Source organism: Sphaerodactylus townsendi, linkage group LG02 (assembly GCF_021028975.2).
Source record: "Sphaerodactylus townsendi isolate TG3544 linkage group LG02, MPM_Stown_v2.3, whole genome shotgun sequence".
Taxonomy (NCBI): Eukaryota; Metazoa; Chordata; class Lepidosauria; order Squamata; family Sphaerodactylidae; genus Sphaerodactylus; species Sphaerodactylus townsendi.
In genome coordinates this window covers 178,376,913-178,402,136 of record NC_059426.1, presented here as the reverse complement: position 1 = coordinate 178,402,136, position 25,224 = coordinate 178,376,913, and the positions used below count along the sequence as shown (strand labels likewise).

Sequence of the window (25,224 nt, the reverse complement as noted above, 5' to 3'; positions counted from 1 at the left end):
CCCATCAGCCCCTTCAGATGTTCCTGGACTACAATTCCCATCAGCCCCTACTTCAGATGTTCCTGGACTACAATTCCCATCAGCCCCTACTTCAGATGTTCCTGGACTACAATTTCCATCAGCCCCTTCAGATGTTCCTGGACTACAATTCCCATCAGCCCCTACTGGCCATGCCAGTAGGGGCTGATGGGAATTGTAGTCCATGACCATCTGAAGCGCCAGAGTTGGATACCTCTAATATAAATGAACTAAAAAAAATGCATTTAAAAAGTGGATGGTTTTCTTCTTGATTACCTGTCCGAGCCCAGTAAGCGGAAGACCCTGGTTTCGTCTGAGATCTCCTGGGTTACCTGCAGGAAAGACAAAGGGTGGATTGTGAGGAAAGGGACTGGCGGAATAAGAGGACTCTTTCTTCCCAAGACCCTGGAGCACTGTTGCCTGTCACAGCAGACGATGTGGAGTCAGGGCAACTTTTATATGTTGCACGAAAAGGCAATTCTTAATCCACTGTAGACACAGATGACGGCCCCACCAAGAAGAAAGCCCTAAAGCTTCTGCTCCAGTTTCCCACCTCCCACGCAGGACACAGATTAAAGTTCCAGAATAAACCAACCATTTTTTAAAAATTATCTTGCTCCTGTGAAGCTTTTACTGAAGGAGATAAAACTACAGAACAAGGGTCTTCAAACTATGACCCTCCAGATGTTCATGGACTACAATTCCCATCAGCCCCTGCCAGCATGGCCAAGTGGCAGGGTTGATGGGAATTGTAGTTCATGAACATCTGGGGGGCCATAGTTTGAAGACCCCTGCTAGAAGAAGCTTCTCCTGTTGAACTTCTATATGTCAGAGTGCAGTTAAAGTGGTATTTGCTGGCTACTGAAGAGTGGGCAACTCTAGATTGTCCCAAACTCCAAAATCCTGGTACACGGCAGGCAGAAATTCACAGGGTTTAGCTTCTTTTCCTCCACTCCGTGTGTGGATCTTTTTGACAGGAGTCTTTTCAGCAGCGGAGTTTCTCCAAGTCAAAGAGCAGCAGAACGGACACACGGGCCACACAGATTCAGCAAGCCTCCAGACTTGCCTCTGTTTCCCAACAAGGAGGACTCAAAGAGCCATTAACTCTGAACACGGAGATTTCATTTCAGCATCGTGGCTGAGAGACGGTTCATTTGGAATCCCCTTTATAAAGCCACCTCCTACACGCCAAGCAGGTTTTCTCCATCAAACTACCGGCTAATGATAACAAGGGAAATTAGCACGATAGGGGAGGTCCCAGGCTACCTTCGGTTGGCACGCTGGGCCTATGAACTGAAGCTCGTTCCGCACAGGCAGAATAATGCACTTTCAAGCTGCTTTCAGTGCTCTCTGAAGCTGTGCGGAATAGCAAAATCCACTTGCAAACAGTTGTGTAAGTGGTTTGAACTGAAGCTCATTCCGCACAGGCAGAATAATGCACTGTCAAACTGCTTTCAGTGCTCCTTGAAGCTGTGCAGAATAGCAAAATCCACTTGCAAACAGCTGTGAAAGTGGTTTGAAAACGCATTATTTTGCGTGTGCGGAAGGGGCCTGAGAGAAGTGAACGAGAAGTAGTAAAATTAGAAGTGGTTAAAAAAAATCTTCTCAGCCCGCCAACCCCTTTTCTGGTGCCAACCAGGTACTTTTAGGAAGCGGGTGGGGCCAGGTAACGTTTTTGCTCAGCGTGGCTTCTGACTGATGATTGGAGATTTGTTCACCTGTGCAGATTTTATAAAATGCTGCTTTAGCAGCAGCTGCCACCACAGCACAAGGATCTGCCCTGTGTTACTGAAATCCAGCTATGGCAGTCATTTTGCACCCGCAGGGCAAAAAGGCTGGGGGACCCCTTGCCTAGATCCATGGTGGCAAACCTTTGGCACTCCAGATGTTATGGACTACAATTCCCATCAGCCCCAATTGGCCATGCTGGCAGGGGTTGATGGGAATTGTAGTCCTGTATCTGGAGATATAAGAACCACCAGCTAACCTAGATGGACTCAGGAGGGCTAAAGGAATGTCCCTGCAAGGAAAAACAGCCTCCCTCCACATCCCGGTGAGGTACTCCAGTATTATCATAATTCCCGACTGCAGATGAAGAGCTCAGGCTAATGGAGCTTTGATGTGCTGAAGGTCAGCTAATGCCACAGGAGGTGGTGATGGCCACTAACCTGGATAGCTTTAAAAGGGGCTTGGACAGATTTAAGGAGGAGAAGTCGATTCATGGCTACCAATCTTGATCCTCCTTGATCTGAGATTGCAAATGCCTTAGCAGACCAGGTGCTCAGGAGCAGCAGCAGCAGCAGGCCATTGCTTTCACATCCTGCTCGTGAGCTCCCAAAGGGACCTGGTGGGCCACTGCGAGTAGCAGAGTGCTGGACTAGATGGACTCTGGTCTGATCCAGCAGGCTAGTTCTTATGTTCTTATGTTCTTATGTTCATGTAGTCTCTGCAAAAATGGAAAGGAGCCCCCTTCTTCCACTTCCGCCTTTTAAGATTTAGTTGTGACAGGATGGAATCCCAGACAACAGGGAAAACAAGACCGCCTAAAACCCAAGAGAGATGGGGGCGACTTACTTCGTCAGATTTAAAGCTTTTCCCCTGCATCCCGTGCTTCCAGAAGGCCAGCACGCTGTCTTGAAGGCACACTGCAGAGGAGACACAAAACCCAACACCAGCAGTTGTTAGTGGGGCCCAGGAACCCAGGACAGCTCAGCATTTCCTGCATTGCTTTAGAAGTGGGCCGGGGACTATAGGGTCATTTTAACAAGCATCCTGGTAAGCAGATTTTCTGCCTGAAAATGGAAGAGTTATTACCGTGTTTCCCCAAAAATAAGACAGTGTCTTATATTAATTTTTGCTCCCAAAGATGCGCTATGTCTTATTTTCAGGGGATGTCTTATATTTCTGTATTCTGTTCGTCAGGCATGCTTCCAAACAAAAACTTTGCTACATCTTACTTTTGGGGGATGCCTTATATTTCGCACTTCAGCAAAACCACTACTACGTCTTATTTTCCGGGGATGTCTTATATTCGGGGAAACAGGGTATATGCATAGCCTCAATCTGTGACATTTTTATTTATTTATATGCATTTTTATGCGCCCTATACCCAAAGGTCTCAGGGCAAGGAGATAAAAGTCATAAAAAACTGATAACCTAAAACCAATTGCAATCTATAACAATGAAACCTATTTAAAATTCATAAAACCTTATAAAACCTATCGACATTCACAGGAGTGCTTTGATTGTGCATTCCTGCATTGCAGGGGGTTGAACTTGATGGCCCTTGGGGGTCTCTTCCAACTCTATGAGTCTATGATTCAGTAGTGTGAATTAGAATACTGGTCAGGTCTGTTCTGAGTGGGGGGTAACCGTCCCCCCCATGCCATTCTCCTGGTATAAATGGCCACTTGAAGCTACTATTTGCCCCATAAGGAAAACTTAGGCCCCTTCCGCACATGCAGAATAATGCACTTTCAATCCACTTTCACAACTGTTTGAAGGTGGATTTTGCTATTCCACACAGTAAAATCCGGCTTCAAAGTGCACTGAAAGTAGATTGAAAGTGCATTATTCTGCATGTGCGGAAGGGGAAATATAGGGTTTAAAAACTCCCACCCTGATGTTGCAATCTGGATCAAATTCACACCCCCATGCTTCACCCCATGCTTTAGCTTTAAAAGGGGCTTGGACAGATTTATGGAGAAGTCGATTTATGGCTACCAATCTTGATCCTCTTTGACCGGAGATTGCAAATGCCTTAGCAGACCAGGTGCTTGGGAGCAACAGCCGCAGAAGGCCATTGCTTTCACATCCTGCATGTGAGCTCCCAAGGCACCTGGTGGGCCACTGCAAGTAGCAGAGAGCTGGACTAGATGCACTCTGGTCTGATCCAGCTGGCTTGTTCTTATGTTCTTATGTTCACAGCAGCTGGGAAGATAACTTTAAAGAGATGGGAAACCTAGGTTTGGATTTCCAATCTTCTCTCTCCTTTTGGTAATCAGGGAAGTCCACAGATATTTGAAAGAAGGGGTCTGAAGGAAAGTTTGCTCACCTACAGATTCAATGCAGAAATCAAAACTTAGCTCGGAGGCCAGCTTCTTGCTCGACTTCAGTTTTCCGTGTAAGTTCACGATTTTCACAAATCCTCGAGAAAGAAAGAAACAAGTAACCTTGGGGGCTGAAATGGCCTAGGTCCTAGGAAGTAGATACCCCAAAGAGGTTTGTGTAACAGGGCTTGGAGATGCAATAGAGCAGGTGTGCCAAACATGCGGCCGGGGGGGGGGGGGGCAAATCTGCCTGCAAATCAGCAGAGGCAACTCCCCCTCCCATCTGGCCTGGCCCTCTCATGCTAAGGTAGCCAACCCCTTTCCTCCCCCGCCCCCCGGGCAATCTGGGCTGCCAAGAACCAGCCAAGCCAGCTACTTCCTCCCACCCAGGAACCAGCCCAACCAAGTCATATTTAAATCATATCCAGCCTACATAACAAATGATGTGGATCAAAAAACCTGCACAACGGGGCTAGTTACGGCTATAATGTAGGGCTCTGAAAACCTAGGAATACTTTACCAATTTGCAGAAAATTGAGGTTAAAAATGGTAATAGCTACATCTATTCATGTGAACATATGACTGGGGGCCAGGCCGCTTTTTGACTTGTGACTTCTGACAAATTTCCCAGTGTGGACGTTCACTATTGTTGATGGGACGAAAGACAGGCAGGGCAACCATTCAATGCCACCTGCTCCTCCTCTGAACCTTGTCGCAGCCTCAGCTATTCAGAGGCCTCTTCCGCACACGCAGAATAATGCGTTTTCAAACCACTTTCACAGCTGTTTGCAAGTGGATTTTGCTATTCCACACAGCTTCAAAGAGCATTGAAAGCAGTTTGAAAGTGCATTATTCTACATGTGCGGAAGGAGCCAGACTTACCCAAAGTCAGACTTTTATCTGGCCTCCTGCACACGAGCACAGATTTGAACTTATTTACTTATTTAAAATATTTATCCACTGCCATTCTTTTTTATGGCGCTCAAGCTGGCTTACAATGCAAACCAGAGGGGGGCAACTCTGGTGCTTCGGATGTTCATGGACTACAATTCCCATCAGCCCCTGATGATTGGCCGTGCCAGCAGGGACTGATGGGAACTGTAGTCCATGAACATCCGAAGCACCAGAGTTGGCAACCCCTGGAGTAAACTCAAGAAGCTGCCTTATGCAGACCAATCCAGGCCTTGGAACGTCTTGCTTAGTGGTCTGTCCACACCCCTGCTACTTGAGATTCTTCCACTGGAGATGCCAGAGGCTAAAGTGGGATCCTCCACATGCTAAACCACCAACCACCTTAGCAAAAAGTGGGGAGCTGTGTACCCTGGGACACCTGACAACAGGCAGGCTTGACACCACTTGCTCTGAGAAGTAGGATTTTACTGACGTTCCCAAGCCGGGTAAAGCGTAGCCCGGATTGAGCGCCTCATCCGAAGGCAAAAGGGCAGGTTCTAGACCCGTGGTGGCGAACCTTTGGCACTCCAGATGTTATGGACGACAATTCCCATCAGCCCCTGCCAATTGGCCATGCTGGCAGGGGCTGATGGGAATTGTAGTCCATAACATCTGGAGTGCCAAAGGTTTGCCACCACTGTTCTAGACCTTTCAGCAGAGAGATACATAAAAATAAACAACACTGAGCCAAGCAGGCCTTGGTGCATGTAGCGACTTACTATCCAAGCACACGAGGACCGTGTCTCTCTCCAGCTGTGTGACGTGGATGGCGTCCAGCTGCTGGCAGCCTGCAGGAGAGAGAGGCACGTCAGGCAGCACTCTGTCATCCCTACCTGGATTCCCCGCACCCACCTTGGGGCCGTTCAAATGGCGCCCATTGCTTATATCTTCTAACTAACCCCCGCTCGAGGAGAGCTTTCACAATTGCTAGATTTAAGGTCATGCCGTCTGCCCCACTAAATGGCAGGTTTAATAACCTAGAAAAATCTAAATGGTTATGTAGCTGTAATACCAACCACGTTGAAACGTTGGCTCACCAGCTATTACATTGCACTAGATTTGCCAAAATTGAACCTAAACACCTCAATTTACATCCTCTCTTCCAACCTGAGTTAACAGATTTGATCAGACTATTTCTCTTGCTAAACAACTCTGATTCTGGGGTGCTGTGTGGTTTCCGGGCTGTATGGCCGTGTTCTAGCAGCATTCTCTCCTGACATTTCGTCTGCATCTGTGGCTGGCATGAAGATCAGGAGAGAATGCTGCTAGAACACGGCCATACAGCCCGGAAACCACACAGCACCCCAGTGATTCCAGCCGTGAAAGCCTTCGACAATTCATTGAACTCCTCTTTACCCCCATGGGCCCTAATACCATCAGGACCCATTATTTCGCATTAGGAGGGTTTTGTAAGGGCGCAGGCAATGTTTTAAGATATAACTGTTGTTTTAATTATATGTACGTTTTTAGCTGATGTTTTATCTGTACATCGCCCTGAGCCTTTCGGGGATAGGGCGGTATACTAAATTTAATAAATAACAACAACAACAACAACAACAACAACAACAACAACTCTGATTCTGCTTTTTTGTGAAGAGATTGCAAACTCTGTTATGGAAATAATTTAGAGTCAGTAACAATCTGTATTTATCTGATGTTTTCTTTTTGCTTTTACACCCCTATTGTTTGCTGTGTTTTGTTTATGCCAATAAAGGCTTTGCTAGCTTGCCATTCAAATGGCCTTGACCATCACAGTTACAAAAAAGGCCACTAGGATCACAGAAAGTGGTACTGGCTTTTGCCTTCTTTTGACATTTAGGGCCACTGGCAGGGGTAAGGGCGGCTTGCAGACAGCAGGGAGGGTCGGCCCTAGCCCAACATCGCAGCGATGTTACTTCTGGTGCACACTGGAAGCAAATTTATTGTGCTGCCGGACCAAATGGGTCATCTTGGTATTTGGGCAATATTCTAGAAATGTTTCTCTCTTTCTCACAATACTAGAACCAGGGGGCATCCATTGGAAATGCTGGGGGGAAGAATTAGGACTAATAAAAGGAAACACTTCTTCACGCAACGTGTGATTGGTGTCTGGAATATGCTGCCACAGGAGGTGGTGATGGCCACTCACCTGGATAGCTTTAAAAAGGGCTTGGACAGATTTATGGAGGAGAAGTCAATCTAAGGCTACCAATCTTGATCCTCCTTGATCTCAGATTGCAAATGCCTTAGCAGACCAGGTGCTCAGGAGCAGCAGCAGCAGAAGGCCATTGCTTTCACCTCCTGCACGTGAGCTCCCAAAGGCACCTGGTGGGCCACTGCGAGTAGCAGAGAGCTGGACTAGATGGACTCTGGTCTGATCCAGCTGGCTTGTTCTTATGTTCTTATGGTAGAAGGTACTTTCATCACAGAAATTTGGCCAATTAGAGCATCCCCTATTGCCGGAGTGTGTGCCCAAATTAGCATTGTTGCCAAGGTCACAGACACATCAAGCTAGGCCTCCTCCCACAGCTATTAAGTCCCACCTTTCAGCCAACTGATTTGCAGCAGGTGGGGGCAGCTGACGGCAGGGATCCCCTACCTCAGGGGTAGGGAATCTTTAACACTCAAAGAGCCATTTGGACCCATTTTCCTCGGGAAAAGAAAACACTTGGAGCCGCAAATAATTTTTGACATTTAAAATAAAGATAGCACTGTATATATTGGTTTTTTTAACCTTTTACTCCGCTCATTCTGAGAAGCGCATGGATGCGTCCGCCCCGCTGCCTACAGGGCGGGCAAGGATGGGGCCAGCAGCTCGGCTTCGCCAGCCGCCGGGAAAGCGCCCGCCCCGCTCCAATGGGGCGGGCGAGAGGGGAAGCCCGCGGTGCAGCCCAGCCGGCCGTGGGCAGTTGATGCGCCTGCCCTACTGCCTGCAGGGCGGGCAAGGATGGGGCCGGAGGCTCGGCTCGTGGAGCCACAGTGCAAGGGCAGAAGAACTGCATGCGGCTCTCGAGCCGCAGGTTCCCTACCCCTGCCCTACCCCCAGCATCCTTATGCTCAACTCCTCTTCGGCTAGTTTTTACTGGTGATTATCCCCAAGTAACTTCTGTCTGAAGGATCTCCGATTCTTAACCTACTGCCTCTGTGTATGGTTCTCCAGTTGCACAGTGGCAGATAGGAAGGCGCTCCAAAGGGTGATCACTACTGCACAGAGGATTATCGGCTGTCCTCTCCCCTCCTTGGAAGAACTCTATAATTCCCGAAGCCTAAAGAAGGCCCAAAATATTCCGAGAGACCCGTCTCGTCCAGCACGCTCTCTTTTTGAACTGTTGCCATCCGGCAGACGACACAGGTCTATCAAAACTAGGACAAAGAGGCTTAGAGACAGCTTCTACTCCAGAGCTGTGGCTATGCTGAACTCCGCGGCTTCGTGTTGATGTGTTTGGGGCTGTGTAGGGATGGGTGGAGGAAGGGGAAAGTGAGGATGGGGTATGAGTCTGAAATTGTGTGCATTGAGGAATGCTGCTGTAAATTTCGTTGTGCGTGCACAATGACAATAAAATGCTCATGCTTATGCTTCTGGTATGAATGGGCAAAAGTCATGCATGCTAGAAAACCATCCAGTTCCTCTTTGTGTGCATGTGTGTGTGTGTGTGTGTGTGTGTTTGTGTTTTGAAACAGCAAATTTCCTACTGCTCTGCTCAGGGCCACATCTTCCCTGCGGCCGAAGCAGCCTTCCTTTGACACAAGAGTGTCAAACGCAGAGTTCTTGTGGTAGATGACAACGTGGCCAAGAGCAAGGGCAGAAGATTCCATCTGGCAGACCAACAGCAGAAATGTTTGCTCAAATTTTCCAGCTTGTCTTTGTGCCTGCGAGGACCAGAAACTTGCCGACATAGAAGGAAATGAACCAAGGCTTTGTGGGCCGCGGTGCGCAGAACGGGCCAGCCGTTGGGCCGAGAAGCTCACCTGCCCCTATTTCCGTAAACCACGAAGAAGCAGAATTCAAGTTGATGGTCTCAAACTGAACAACTTGGTTCGGGTCGATGCCCTTGCTGATCGCGACACACACCATGGGGTACTCCTGTTCCGGGATGACCAGCATTTCGAACACGTTCAAGGGGCTTGGCAAAGGGAAGTCAAAGTGCTGGAAGGAAAAACCAAAGGGGTGAGATTGAAAAGTGACCGGCCCAGTTAAAGGTCTGGTTTCTTAAAAGATGGCCGACCCCTTCATTGCTTCAATCGGTATCTCCTGCCTGTTTTGCCAATGGCCTTTCAGTCTCCTCCCAACAGCTATGAATATGTCTAGCACAGTGGTGGTGAACCTACGGCACGGGTGCCAGAGGTGGCACTCAGAGCCCTCTCTGTGGGCACGCGCAAACAAGAGTCGCCCCCCGCCCCCCCACACATCTAGGCTGGCCTGGGCCGCTGGGCGTGATTATTAGCATGAAACCTAAGACCTAGTTTTGGGGAGGCAGTGTAGGTAACCCCGTTAAGCGCTATTAAACCCCACTGATTTTCATGCGAAGAACTAAAGCACAATCCTTTACCTGGCAATGGGGGTTGCTTCTGAGTAAACCCTCCTAGGGTCGTGATTCACCTGTTCAAAGCGTTGCATGGTTGCTTCACCAAGCTTACTCCCAAGTAACGTACGCTTCAGAGCCAACCATTTTTTCTAAACTAAAACCTCGGTATTCAGGTTAAATTGCTGTGTTGGCACTTGGCGATAAATAAATGAATTTTTAAATGGTGTTATTTTAACTCGTCAGAAGTTGTAAAGGCTGTTATTACCTTGCAATGTTAGTCTTAAACTATTTATATGCCATTAAAGGTATTCGAAATCAATTCAATAAATAAGTGGGTTTTGGGTTGCAATTTGGGCACTCGGTCTCGAAAAGGTTCGCCATTATTTATTATTGGATTTATTCCCTGCTCTTCCCTAGGAGGCTCAGGGCGGTTTCCATTATTCGATAAAACAACACATAAAAATTATAAACACTTTAACGCTATAGTAACAAATATCATTTAAATTTAAAACATACCAGCAAAGAACTCCCACAGCCCCACACAGTTCAATTCAATACATGGATCTCATTTTGTATTACAGTTTCACTATTTGGTTGGAATGGGACCCCAGCAGAGGGATTAAGGAGGACAAAGTAAAAGGGAGAAGGCGAGAGCTTACTGATGTATCACCATGGCCAGTGGTGAGATCCAAAAATTTTAGTAACAGGTTCCCATGGTGGTGGGATTCAAACTGTGGCGTAGCGCCAATGGGGCAGGGCGGGCCATGACAGGGGCGTGGCGGGGCATTCCGGGGGTGGGGCATTCCTGGGCTGGGCTGGGCTGTGGCAAGGACGCTGTGGCAAGGACGCAGCCGCTGCGCCGGTCCTTGGGTGGGAAACGAATGCACGCAGGTGCAGGCTGCCACGCACGCCGGTGCACCTCCTGCTAGACTGCTTCAAGTTCTGTGCGCTACTGCTGAGAGGAGGGGCGTAACTAAGGCAAAAATCACGTGGCAAAATCACCAATTAGTAACCCCTCTTGGCACACACAAATAATTAGTAACCTACTCTTGGGAACCTGTGAGAACCTGCTGGATCCCACCTCTGACCACGGCTGCCTCAACCATATGCCTGATAAAACAACTCTGTCTTACAGGCCCTGCGGAATTGTATTAAATACTAACCCTGATCTCATTGGACAGAGAGTTCCACCAGGCTGGTTGAGGCCAGCTGGACTTCCCCTGGGCCAGTGATCACCAACAGATTTTCATTAACTGAATGCAGCAACCTTTGACATCAGAAGATGTCAGGTATCAGAAGAAGAAGAAGAGCTTGGATTTATACCTCCCTTTCTCTCTTGTAAGGAGACTCAAGGTGGCTGACAAGCTCCTTTCCCTCCCTCTCCCCACAACAGACACCTGGCGATGCAGGTGGGGTTGAGAGAGCTCCAAAGAACTGTGACTAGCCCAAGGTCACCAAACTGGAGTGTACGAGTGCGGAACTGGCTCACTAGATAAGCCTCTGCCACTCAGGCAGAGGAGTGGGGAAACAAACCCGGTTCTCCAGATTAGAATCCCCCTGCTCTTAACCACTACACCACGCTGGCTGTCAGTAGATGCGCAGGCCCGAGCCCATTTAGGGCTTTAAAGGCTAACACCAGAACCTTGATCCAGCGCTCCACCTGGAGCCAATGCATCTGGTGCAGCACTGGTTAAATAAGTGTGCTCCAAGGGGTCTGAGCTGCTGTGTGTTGGATCAGTTGGAGCTTCCGGATCGGCCCTAAGGGCAGCCCTGGATGGATCTGAGTTCACCCCAATGGCAACTGCGCCACCACGATTAAAATGTACATGAATACACGAGTCAAGAAGAAGAAGAAGAAGAAGGAGAAGAAGGAGAAGGAGGAGGAGAAGGAGAAGAAGAAGGAGAAGAAGAAGAAGAAGAGGAGGAGGAGGAGGAGGAGGAGGAGGAGGAGAAGGAGAAGGAGAAGAAGAAGGAGGAGGAGGAGGAGGAGGAGGAGGAGGAGAAGAAGAAGGAGAAGGAGAAGGAGAAGAAGAGGAGGAGGAGGAGGAGAAGGAGAAGAAGGAGGAGGAGGAGGAGGAGGAGGAGGAGGAGGAGGAGGAGGAGAAGGAGAAGGAGAAGAAGAGGAGAAGGAGAAGGAGAAGAAGGAGAAGGAGAAGAAGAAGGAGGAGGAGGAGGAGAAGGAGAAGAAGGAGGAGGAGGAGAAGGAGAAGGAGGAGAAGGAGGAGAAGGAGAAGAAGAAGGAGGAGGAGAAGGAGAAGGAGAAGGAGGAGAAAAAGAAGAGGAAGAAGAAGAGGAGGAGGAGGAGAAGGAGAAGGAGGAGAAGGAGAAGAAGAAGAAGAGGAAGAGGAGGAGTTTGGATTTTTATCCCCCCTTTCTCTCCTGCAGGAGACTCAAAGGGGTTTACAATCTCCTTGCCCTTCCCCCCTCACAACAAACACCCTGTGAGGTAGGTGGGGCTGAGAGAGCTCCCGGAAGCTGTGACTAGCCCAAGGTCACCCAGCTGGCGTGTGTGGGAGTGCCCAGGCTGATCTGAATTCCCCAGATAAGCCTCCACAGCTCAGGCGGCAGAGCGGGGAATCAAACCCGGTTCCTCCAGATTAGATACATGAGCTCTTAACCTCCTACGCCACTGCTGCTCCTAAAGAGCTCTCCCTAAAGGTCTTACTGAAAGAAAGCTCTTTGCTGGCCACAAGACCGCCTGTCTAATTAGTTTCTTGGGGGTGTGACAGAAGAGTCATCACACAAAAAGGTCACGTTTTTCACCTTTCTCTCTCTAAAGGCCACTCGTAGGATGGAGAAGACCAGCGTCTTGGACTGAGTCCAAGGCCAATTGGCCACAGCAGTTGTTAGCGGAAGGGAAGCAACGTTCACTTGAAACGTGCTGACGCACGGGCCCCTTTGTTCCCGTGAAAGCCAAAATCGAGGCAAAGCAGAACGACAGAGGAAGCAGGTAGAACACACCTTTATCAACATGAATTTCTGCATCGGTTCATACCACTGCAGCAACACGATTCCTGACTGCAACGCTCCACAGAGGTATTTGTGGCCAGTGTACGGGTTTCTTACTAAAAAAAAGAAGAAAAAGAAAAAAAATCAGAATAAACTTGAAATATTAGGGCTGATTTGATACTCCTGGGCGGTTTGCATTTTCTCTCCAACTCATCGAACGCAATGTACAGTTCTGAGCAAACCCTTTACCACCTTTCTCTCCTCCCTTCTGTTGCATCCCCTCAAATTCCTCAGGCCAGGACTTTGAGGACCTTCCGCAAATGCAGAATAATGCACTTCCGATCCACTTTCAGTGCACTTTGCAGCTGGATTTTACTGTGCGGAATAGCAAACTCCACTGACAAACAATTGTGACAGTGTATTGTCGAAGGCTTTCACGGCCCGGAATCACTGGGGTGCTGTGTGGTTTCCGGGCTGTCTGGCCGTATTCTAGCAGCATTCTCTCCTGACGTTTCGCCTGCATCTGTGGCTGGCATCTTCAGAGGATCTGAATCCTCTGAATCTCTGAAGATGCCTCTGAATCTCTGAAGATCCTCTGAAGATGAATCTCTGAAGATGCCTCTGAATCTCTGAAGATGCCAGCCACGGATGCAGCCGAAACGTCAGGAGAGAATGCTGCTAGAACACGGCCAGACAGCCCAGAAACCACACTGCACCCCAATTGTGACAGTGCCTTCAAAGTGGATTATTCTGCACGTGCGGCCTCTGAGAGCCTTCCCCCCCCCCTTTTTCTCTGTGAAACGGATTAGGCTGAGAGTGGGCAATTGGTCCAAGTTTTGTGGCGGTAGGGGGATTTGAACCCGAGTCTTCCCGATTCTAATCTGACATTCTAACCACTGCACCACCTTGGATCTGAAGTGGCATTCACACTTGTAGTCAAATGGCTTTTACGGAATAGCAGATTTTCTCCCCAGTGAACATTTAACATGGGATAAAATAGCAGGTAGGCTCCCCAAAATGCCCCCGAAACAATTAAACTCCCAAATGTAGGGGAAGTCTTGCAACAGTGAAGGCTCATGTTCTATCTATCCATCTATCCCTCCCTCCCTCCCTCCCTCCATCCCTCCCAAAGGGGGGGACGATCCAAAGCAGCTTACAATGCTGTTAAGAACATAAGAACATAAGAACTAGCCTGCTGGATCAGACCAGAGTCCATCTAGTCCAGCACTCTGCTACTTGCAGTGGCCCACCAGGTGCCTTTGGGAGCTCACGTGCAGGAGGTGAAAGCAATGGCCTTCTGCTGCTGCTGCTGCTCCTGAGCACCTGGTCTGCTAAGGCATTTGCAACCTCAGATCAAGGAGGATCAAGATTGGTAGCCATAAATCGACTTCTCCTCCATAAATCTGTCCAAGCCCCTTTTAAAGCTATCCAGGTTAGTGGCCATCACCACCTCCTGTGGCAGCAGATTCCAAACACCAATCACACGTTGCGTGAAGAAGTGTTTCCTTTTATTAGTCCTAATTCTTCCCCCCAGCATTTTCAATGGATGCCCCCTGGTTCTGTTATCCCCCGATCTATGTTATTCTGACAATTACTCTATGTGGTAGGCTCGGCTCAGAGAGACTGGCCCAAGGTCAGCCAGAGTGTTTCCATGGCAGAGTGGGGGTTCGAACCTGGACCCACCACTCCAGCCATTATATTACACATCACACAGTGATATAACTATAACCACATCACACACTGACAGGATCAAGAGAAATATCATTCATGGCACAAGAAGGCGATTCTCTCATTTCAACAGAGAATGTCTCCAGAAACACTTACAAATCACTTCTTTTAAGCAAACATTGTTTCTTTAACGTTATGCCATAATGGCAGCTGAGCCCAGAAATCACCTATGGCTCGCCTTCCAAGACAGAACAGATAATGTTGCAACGGACTTCCTCCAACTTAGGGGGCTGGGGATGTTTAGTTTGGTGAAGAGAAGGTTAAGAGGTGACATGATAGCCATGTTTACATATTTGAAGGGATGTCATGTTTATTTATTTATTTATTCATTTATTGGTTCCACTTTTATACCGCCCTCCCCCGGAGGGCTCAGGGTGGTTTACAACATAAATACAACAAGTGGATAAATAAGATAAAAATACTAAAAACTAATATCAGTTAAAATGCAGCGCTACAGACCACAATCATTTAAAACAGATGGCGTTCAACCCATAACTCCTCTAGTTCCTCTGAGAGTGGAACAGCGGATCTCAGTTGTTAATGGGCACCTATCAGCAGGCGGCCTCCCCAAAAGCCCGGTGGAATAACTCAGTCTTACAGGCCCTGCGGAACTCATGTAGGTCCCGCAGGGCCCGGACAGCTGGAGGAAGAGCATTCCACCAGGCAGGGGCCAGGGCCGTAAAAGCCCTGGCCCTCGTGGAGGCCAGCCGCATCATAGAGGGGGCGGGGATCTCCAGTAAATTGGCCTCTGCCGAGCGCAGAGACCGACGTGGGACATATGGGGCCAGACGGTCCCTAAGGTACGAGGGTCCCAGACCGCGTAAGGCCTTAAAGGTTAACACCAATACCTTGAAGACGATTCGGAATTCAACTGGGAGCCAGTGCAAGCGGTGCAACACGGGCGTGATATGATCTCTAGAGGCACCGCCCGTGAGCAAACGAGCCGCCGCATGCTGGACCAGTTTCAATTTCCGGATCAGCCTCAAGGGTAGGCCCGCGTAGAGCGAGTTGCAATAGTCTAATCTGGAGGTGACCGTTGCATGAATCACTGTGGCCAGATCCGCCTGGGAGAGGAAGGGGGCCAGCCGCCGGGCCTGGCGAAGATGGAAAAACGCAACCTGGGTTACATGGGCCACCTGGGTCTCCATAGAAAGAGACGAATCCAGGTGGACCCCCAGGCTGCGGACCGAGGGGGCCGGTGCCAATGAGGCCCCCTCCCACACCGGCGGCTGAAAGCCCTCCGCCCCCCCGGCGACCAAGCCAAAGGATTTCCGTCTTTGCTGGATTCAGTTTTAACCTGCTCTGCGTCAACCAACCAGCAACCGCCTCCAAACAATGCTGTAGAGCTGCAGGGGCGGTGTCTGCTCCCCCCTCCATTGACAGAATGAGCTGGGTATCATCAGCATACTGATGGCACTCCAACCCAAAGCTCCGTACCAGCTGAGCAAGGGGTCGCATATAGATGTTAAATAACAGCGGGGACAACAGCGCTCCCTGAGGCACACCACTGTTGGTGAGGAGCAAGCTTGTCTTCTGCTGCTCCAGAGACCAGGACCAGGAGTCATGGGTTCAAGGTGAAGAGATTCCACCTAAACATTAGGAAAAACTTCCTGACATTAAGGGCTGTTTGACAGTGGAATGCACTACCTCGGAGGGTGGTGGAGTCTCCTTCTTTGGAGGTTTTTAAGGAGAGGCTGGATGGCCATCTGTCAGGAGTGCTTTGATGGTGTGTTCCTGCATGGCAGGGGGGTTGGACTTAATGGCCCTTCTGGTCTCTTCCAACTCTATGATTCTATGAAGTGTAAGATTTTCTGTCTGTCCTGTGGCACCTTCCACCTCTTCCAGATCCCCAAAGAGGAATCCACAGGGGCATTGCTGACAGCTTCCTTTTCTCTCCTTACAGAGTTCAGGTGCCAGGGGATACTGGCACATTGGCTCACTGAACATGCTTAGCTGTTTCGATGAGATGCTCACTCCGGATCTTGGATCTACAGAGATTCTTAGGTTCAGCTACACCTTTGCTTGCAAGGAGTGAGTCCAAAATGTTTTTGAGAATGTTTTTTCCTTGAAACAAGAGGATGCTGTAATAGTCATTACCTAGGCAGATTCCGCCTTGGGCCCCTTCCGCACATGCAGAATAATGCACTTTCAATCCACTTTCACAATTGTTTACAAGTGGATTTTTTTTATTTTTAAAAAATTTATTATTAGTTTTATATACCACCCTCCCACTGATGGCTCAGGGCAGTTTACAAGATTAAAACATACAGTAAAACATAATTTAAATATTAATTACATAAAAAAACAGAACCCATTTTAAAATGTGGATGGCGTCTGGCTACCCCCCTCCACCCCCTTGTGCCCACGGGAGGCCAGATGACATGGTAGATGTATTTTTAACCAGGCTGGCCATACGCCTGGCGGAACAGGTCCGTCTTGCATGCCCTGCGGAAACTCTGTAAGTCCCGCAGGGCCCTGGTCTCCCTAGGGAGCCTGTTCCACCAGGTAGGGGCCAGGGCTGAAAAGGCCCTGCCCCTCGTCGAGGCCAGCCTGATCATTTTTGGGACAGGGATCACGAGTAGGTCCTCCTCCGAGGAGCGGAGGGGCCTACCGGGGCAATATGGGGAGAGGCGGTCTCTCAGGTGTGCAGGTCCGAGTCCGCAAACGGCTTTGGAGGTTAAAACCAACACTTTAAACATAATCCGGAAACAGGGACGTAGGCATAGATTTTTTATGGGGGGGGGTTCGGGGGTGGGGCCACACCCCCACCCGCCCCTAGCGCATGGCCATGCCTCCCCAAGCCCCGCCCCTGGCCTAGCGCTTATAAAAGCAGCTGTAAAGATGTTGCTTTTTCCTTTCCCAGCTCTTGCGACCTTGGCAACTCGAGCATTCCTCGAGTTGGGCTGTGTGCCCGGTGAGGCAAGCTAACCTTGCTACTCCTTATCTATGTGTGTGAAGCTAGTTTTGAGTCTTTCATGGGAACCTGTCTGGGGCTCGAAGGAGGGGGGATTCGGACTCGTAAAAGCAGTCTGTTTGTTTGGGAAAAGTCAGATTCAGCATCTCGTGTGTGTGTATCATGGAAGCTTAAGAATAAAGATCCTTCAATGGTTACTCTATTCTGGTCCTTTCTGGTTCTCTACATTATGCTGAATCTCATACAACTTTCCTCCACGTTGTGAACCCCTGATGTCGTCCAACATGCAGAGGTTGAAATTTCGTGAATGCGAGGAGGGCCCGGTAACCCCCAAAGAGGGTTTCGGTCCCCCTCTCTCAGTCTCCACTGAACAGGAGGAACCTGCGGAGTCTATCTCCCTGGTCACCCTCTCCAAGCCTCGGCTTAGCCGTAGTATGGCCTTCTTACACCTCGAAGAGCAGGTGACTGAGGCTGCCCGGATGGCTAGACGCACGGTGTCCACCGAACGCCTAGAGGTCCGCCAGGAGTATTACGATCCAGGCGGAGGGGTGTCGATGGATCGAGCCCCTTGTGAACAGCATGTCACCACTCACCAACATATGGATTACAAACCGATCATGAAAGCGCTTCCTGAGGAGATGGGATTGTCCACCATTCATGGAGATACCCAAGAGTCCTTGGAGAAGTTCCTGGAACGCTATCTGGAGGACCCGCTGCCGACCGAACACTGGCAAAGTACCGGCGCGCGTCCGAAAGAGCCGCGGCCCCTGGCACCTCGAGACTACGTAGAGTCGGACTCGCGGCTCCCGAGTCCAACTGACCTTTCCAGATGACAGCCGAATCCAGGAACTAACTGAAGAGGATGAGGAACTCCTCGGAGCTACTGCCTTACCGACCAGCGACCCGGTGCCAACAGCTGCCCAGAAGGCGCAACAATGGGAAGCCCAGATGGAAGGACTGAAGAGAACCCAACGTGATTGGGAATTGGAGCGCGAGGAATTGGAGAAGGAACGGGAAGCCTTCCAGGAAGAGTGCGACCAACAACGCCGGTTGTTCCAGGCAGAGATGGACAAGGAACGAGAGACGCTTCGTCGGCAGTACTTACAAGATCTCACAGTCCATGATAAAGTTATGGAACAATCCCGGATCGACCTTCAACATCAACGTGAATGTGTGAAGGCGTTACAAACACAGAGCGAAGCAACGGCAGCGGCACAACGGGCCGAGCGGGAGCGCCTCCAAAGGGAACGAGATGCCCTAGAGCTGAGAAGGGTTACCATGGCGCGTCGTGAGCAAGAGCTCCTTGAACGAGAACGAGCCCTCCAACTACAACGTGAGGCGGATAGGGCCGCGCTTGCCCAGCCCCCAGCCGCACCAGTGCCAGTAGTTCCTGCGGCTAGGGATCGTATTCCGGTCGCTCAACCACCACCAAGGAGAATTCAACAGTTGCCGCCACCGCTGCCCACACAGGCCCCGATGCAAGCTCCTCACCAACCCGTGCCGATAATTCAAGCTCCTCTGCCCGCACCGAGAGCGGCGCAGGCTCCAGCCAGAGGTTACCTTCGCCCGCCTATTCCGGCCCGTTTCGACGGAACAGCGTCGAAACTGCCTTACTTCATTTTGCAACTTGATGCTCATATGCTGGAATTTGATGACATGTATAGATCCGAGGCCGAAAAAGTACGTGATATCGGATCAGTCCTAGATGGTGAAGCGGCCCAATGGTTCGTAGAGCTATATGAAATTGGGGCAGATGAAACCCACTCTGTAGCTGAGCTGCTGCAGGGTCTCCGTCTTCGCTTCCAGGATCCGGATGCGGAAAATAAAGCGATTCATACGGTCAAGACCATCAAACAGGGCAACCGACCCTTTGCTGAATTTGCCCGCGAATTCCGAGCAGCAGCCAGTAAACTCCCTGATTGGCCGGAACGTATGAAATGCGAGTATTTCTTTGGAGCTGTAAACGATGATATTCGAGAGAAGGCGGTGTTATATCGTGAGCCTCAAACGATCGCAGAATGGATTACAGTCGGAACGTTGATTTCCACCCGTCTCACCCGTGCCAGATCCGGAAAACAACCCCTCCAAAAACCACCAGCGAAACAACCGGCCTCTGCGCTTGCCAAAAAGTCCAGCGGCACGACTCCTGCTGAGACTACATCGGAACGCCGTCGCCGGTTGGGTCTGTGTCTTTATTGCGGAGGTCCGGGTCACCTGGCTGCCAACTGCCCAAAGAAACAAAAAACTCCTACTCCAGCTCCTCGCACCCAAACTGCAAAGGCTCCACGCCGGTCCGGACCGAAAATACAGCAGGGCACTGCAAAAACAGCGCTTGAAGACGAGGAAGATGATGATTTCGTTGATCCCGATGGGGGGGTGAGCCTATCGTCGGCCCCGACGGATGGAGACCTTGCGCCAGATGCGGTGAGTGACGGTGGTGCCCCCATCACTTTAATGACTTCTCTTGCCAACCCCGCAAAAAATACGCGTATTTTGGCTCGCGCCCTAGTTGACTCTGGTTGCTCTCATTGCTTGATGAGACCTCAGGTGGCAGAGCAACTTGGTCTGGAGCGCATAGCATTGGTCAAGCCCATTACCTTCACCCAAATGGATGGCAGTCCATTAGGGACTGAAGGGCCCGCTCGTTTTAGAACCCAACCGGTGCTTCTACAATGTGCAGAACATTGGGAGCGACGCAGTTTCATTTTAGCGCCAGTCGCCAAACACCCCATAGTTTTGGGAATGCCTTGGTTGTTATCTCATGAACCCACGATACTATGGAAGCAGCGCATTGTCCGGTTTACCGAACCCCCATGCGGGGATCACATGCATGAAGGGGAACCACCTGAGAACCCCTCCGAAAATCCTACCTATTCTGAATCCATCGTAAACGAAGTGTCACCCGGTTCCGATTTAGCTGGAGTTCCCCAGGTTTATTGGGATCTTTCCAAAGTCTTTGAGGAACAGGAGTGTGACCAGCTACCCCCCCCCATAGAGACACTGATTGCAAGATTCTCCTGGTACCCGGTGCGCAGCTTCCCAAGGGTAGGATTTATAGAATGAGCCCGGTAGAGGAACGGGAGCTACGAGCCTTCTTGGATAAAAATTTAAAACGTGGATTCATCCGGCGGGCCACTAAAAGCACCCACGCCGCGCCGGTTCTTTTTGTTAAGAAGAAGGATGGCACACTTAGGTTGTGCACCGATTATAGAGGGCTCAATGCAGTTTCAATGTCAAATAAATATCCATTGCCCCTGATCAAGGATCTGCTTGATGCCCTCGGTAAAGGACGCATTTTTACTAAACTTGATCTACGTGAAGCATATTATCGAGTACGCATCGCCGAAGGCTATGAGCATTTGACAGCTTTTAATACTAAATTTGGCCAATATGAATATCTCGTAATGCCTTTCGGATTATCTGGAGCGCCCGGAGCCTTCATGTCTCTCATTAACGAAGTGCTAAAGGATTTTTTGTATAAAGGGGTGGTGGTGTATTTAGACGACGTTCTGATATACTCGCAAAACCTAGAGGAACACGAACAGTTGGTCCGTTCAGTGTTGCAACGGCTCCTTGATCACTCCCTCTATGCAAAATTATCCAAATGTTGCTTCCATCAGTCATCCATTGATTATTTGGGTTATCGAATATCACCCGAAGGTCTGGAAATGGATCCGGCTAAAGTTGCAGCCGTGGTGGATTGGCCCGCCCCAACGACCCGCAAGGAACTTCAGTCGTTTCTAGGGTTCGCTAATTTTTATCGTGACTTTATTCCCCAGTTTGCTAAGTTTGCCCTACCTCTGACTGACTTATTACGCACCAAGGGTAAAGAGCCTTCGGCTGCAAAACCGGGGACGCCCCTTCAATGGTCCTCTGCCTGTCAGGAATCATTTCACCTGCTTAAGATTGCGTTCACCACTGAACCTGTGCTGAAACACCCTGATCCGAATGTACCGTTTGTGGTGCATGTAGATGCCTCGGACAAAGCTTTAGGAGCCGCCCTCTTGCAGAAAAATAAAGATGACAAACTTGTGCCGTGTGCTTACTTATCGAAAAAATTTTCAGGTCCTGAACTCAATTGGACTGTGGGTGACAAAGAGACAGCGGCCATTAAGGAGGCGCTCAGCACCTGGCGCCACTGGTTGGAAGGGTCGAAAGCGCCCTTCCAAGTCTGGTCTGATCACAAGAACTTGGCAGCCCTCTCCACCCCCCTGAAAATGTCTGCCAAGCAATTGCGGTGGGCAGATTTCTTCTCCAGGTTCCAGTTCACAGTTCATTTTTTTCCGGGGAAAAACAACAAATTGGCCGATGCCTTGTCCCGCCTACCCAAGGGGACGGACTCTTCGCTACAAGCCATCCCTCGCACCATCCTTTCCCCTGTTCAGCTTGGGTTGGCGGTTACACGTTCTCAGGCTTCCAGTCAACAAACCCCTCCCTCTCCGGACATTCCGGACTTCGTTTCCCCTTTTCTTCATCAACTGATGGAGGCGAGATTGGGGAGAGCGTTCCCACGGCAGAATCCGACCCTTTCATACGTTTGGAAGGGGGTGTATGGAGGAGAGGCGAGTGTTGGTACGTCACGTCCTTCTCTTAAGTAAGTCAGTTCTTCCTATTGTACGATGCGGAAACAGAAAGCGGGACATTTCGGATTTTTAAAAGCGGTGCACCTGCTTTCAGCGTCGGTTTTGGTGATTGGTGCTCCATCGCGTAGAGACATTGAATCGCCACATTAAGGGGTGCCCAGTATGTGCAGAAGCCAAATCCATCCCAGGCAAACCACACGGATTATTGCACCCTATCCTGGCAAAGCTGCCCGACCCTGGCAGGTTATATCCATGCGATTTTAATACGGATCTCCCGGAAAGTCACGGAAACACGGTGTTGTGGGTGGTGAAATTAGAGCCTTTTTTCCAAGCAGGAGCATTTTATACCATGCTCCACCATTCCTTCCAGCTCTCCCAAACTGGCCAAATTGTTTATACAACATGTCTACGTTTTACATTCCTCTCCTGATAAGGTGATTTGATTTCAGACCCAGCGAACTGAATTCATTTCCAAATTTTGAAAGGCGTTTTTTGGGGTTGCTGGGGACCACCTCGGCTGTCGCCTTCCCCTACGACGTGCAAAGCGTTCAGTGAGAACGGACCAACAGAACATTGGAGCAGTACCTCACGTTTGCTACACTAAATTATCACCAGGATAGTTGGTGTGACCACCTACTATTCGCGGAATATGCTTACAATAATGGATTCATAGCAGTACCTCCAAAAGCCCTTTTGAAGAGTGGTGTCGGGGCGGCTCTTTCCCTCCTCTGCCTCAACTCCCCATCTGGCGTTGCAACCCCCTGAGTTTGATCAATGGATTCGAAATCCTTGGCAGAGGGATGGAAGTCGGTCGCAACTTCCCTCCAGCAAGCCCAGAATTACGCCCAGAAAACCCAGGCTGACAAGCATTGCGTTCAGAGTTTCCGTTACGGTTGGGTGATGGGTTTATTTATCTACAAAAAAACCTCAGGGATGTGCACAAATGCTCCAAACTGGGCAAAGGAAATTCGCCGGGCCATTTCAGATTACAAAAGTGATGTAATTATGCGACTGCTCGTTTGGAACAGATACCTAACTCCGCCAGTAACATTCATCCTGTCTTTCATTTCAGCTTACTCAAAGCGGGCTCCAGATTCCAGAGTGCCTGGCCACGACCCTCCGGAGACACCCCCGCCAGTGATTATTAATGGGCTGTTGCATTATGAAATTGGCGCCATTCTAGACTCTCTCCCGTTTCTTATGGCGCTTGCAGTATTTAGTTTCTGGGGTGGGCTGTCGCTTCCGGGCATAACCAGTAGGTATGTAAGTAGAGGGATATTAATGCGCCCCCGTTAATTTCTGCTTTTCACATAAGTCTTTTCCTACAAGCCTGGGGGAAGTGGGGGGGAGACATCTTAAAGGAGGCGGAGTGTAAAGATGTTGCTTTCGCTTACCCAGCTCTTGCGACCTTGGCAGCTGGAGCATTATAGGGTTGGGGCTGTGTGCCGATTGAGGCAAACTAACCTTGCTACTCGCCCAGCTATGTGTGTGATGCTAGTTTGGAGTCTTTCATGGGAACCTGTCTGGGGCTCAAAGGAGGGAGGGATTCGGACTCGTAAAAGCTACGTCCATTTGTTTGGGAGAAAAGTCAGAGTTAAGCATCTGGCGTGTGTGTGTATCATGGAAGCTTAAGAATAAAGATCCTTCAATGGTTACTCTATTCTGGTCCTTTCTGGTTCTCTACAGCAGCTCTCCGAGGTCGGGGATGGCAGACTCCCCTGCCCTGCCCCCCTGCCCCCCCCCTCTGGGCAGAGGCATAGAGGGAAAATGGGGCCTGGTGCAAAATCTGGGTTTTGCGCCCCCCCCCCCCCCCCGGGCAGCTGCTGTGATGCTGGAATCCACCCCCAAACAGCATCACTTTCAATGGCATTTAAACTAGAGAGGCCCGATTATGCGTTTAAATCCACGCCAAAGGGAGAATCACGGGGCTCCTAGGTCGCTTCTTTGATAGTGATGCTGTTTTGAAGAGTGAATTATCTACCCTGAAAGCAACCTCATTTCAATGTGGTGTAGTGGTTAAGAACAGGTGCATTCTAATCTGGAGGAACCGGGTTTCCCTGCTCTGCCAGTTGAACTGTGAAGACTTATCTGGGGAATTCAGATTAGCCTGGGCACTCCCACACACACCAACTGGGTGACCTTGGGCTAGTCACAGCTTCTCGGAGCTCTCAGCCCCACCCACCTCACAGGGTGTTTGTTGTGAGGGAGCAAGGGCAAGGAGATTGTAAACTCCTTTGAGTCTCCTACAGGAGAGAAAGGGAGGATATAAATCCAAACTCTTCTTCTTCTTCTAAACTGAGGACCTCAGATTCTCCCTTTAAATCCATGCCGAAGAGGGTGGATTTAAAACGAGAATCTGGAAAAATTTGGGGGGTGCCTGCTGTCAGGGGTGCAATTGTTAAGCTAGAAGCACCAAACTTTCAGGGTATCTTTAGGAGTCTCTCCTAATGATACCACACAGGTTTGGTGAAGTTTGGTCCAGGGGGTCCAAAGTTATGGACCCTCAAAGGTGTAGCCCCCATCTTCTATTAGCTCCCATTGGAAACAATGGAGGATGGGGGCACCCCCTTTGGGAGTCCATAACTTTGGACCCCCTGATCCAAACCTCACCAAACCTGGGTAGTATCGTCAGGAGAGTCCCCCAAACAATCCCTGAAAGTTTGGTGCAGCTAGCCCAAACAATGCGCCCCCTGCAGGCCAAAAACCTAAAAAGCACTAAAATGTTTTTAAAACCCACAAACGGGTGGGCGGAGCTTCGGTCATGAATGGGGGGGGTTCAAACCCGAGAACCCCCCCGTTACCTACGTGCATGTCCGGAACTCAATCGGCAGCCAGTGCAGATGGTGTAGGATCGGTGTGATTCGATCCCTGCCTGGCTGCTGCATTCTGAATGAGTTTTAATTTCCGGATCATGGCCAAAGGCAAGCCCGCGTAGAGCGAGTTACAGTAGTCTAACAGCAGTCTATTCCGCACAGTAAAATCCAGTTGCAAAGTGCACTGAAAGTGCATTGTTCTGCATGCGCAGAAGGGGCCTTGGATGCGCACTAGAGAGAAGAATCCCAGGTTGTTTAATGACTCATCTGCAGGTGATTTTCTCCTGCTGGTACAGAAAGCAGAACCTTTCAGGCAGACCAGGGGGGCAGATAGAACCTCACATCTACTCCTTAGAAAGTGACCCCTCTCCTACTTCGGCCAGACATTAACACACTACAAGGGTCAGTGCTATCAGTCACAGACCAGGAAAGGGATTTGGGCGTCTTAGTTGATAGTTCCATGGGAATGTCAACTCAATGCATGGCAGCTGTGAAAAAGGCAAACTCTATGCTGGGGATCATTAGGAAAGGAGTTGAGAATAAAACTGCAAGGATTTCATGCCCTTATATAAAGCCGTGGTGCGACCGCACTTGGAGTGCTGTGTTCAGTTCTGGTCGCCACATCTCAAAAAGGATACTGAAGAGATAGAAAAAGTGCAGTGAAGGGCAACGAGGATGATTGAGGGACTGGAGCACCTTCCCTATGAGGAGAGG

General features: G+C 49.8%; 1 protein-coding gene across 1 annotated transcript in view; it reads right to left on the bottom strand.

Annotated features, from left to right (window-relative positions):
* Positions 1-25,224, bottom strand: part of LOC125426432 (mitogen-activated protein kinase kinase kinase kinase 5-like) — a 49,616-nt gene that overhangs the window by 3,450 nt on the left and 20,942 nt on the right. The window contains 6 exon segments of the mRNA XM_048484689.1: positions 295-350; positions 2,593-2,663; positions 4,073-4,165; positions 5,738-5,806; positions 8,967-9,144; positions 12,485-12,588. Of these exon segments, the coding sequence (XP_048340646.1) occupies positions 295-350; positions 2,593-2,663; positions 4,073-4,165; positions 5,738-5,806; positions 8,967-9,144; positions 12,485-12,588 (571 nt within the window).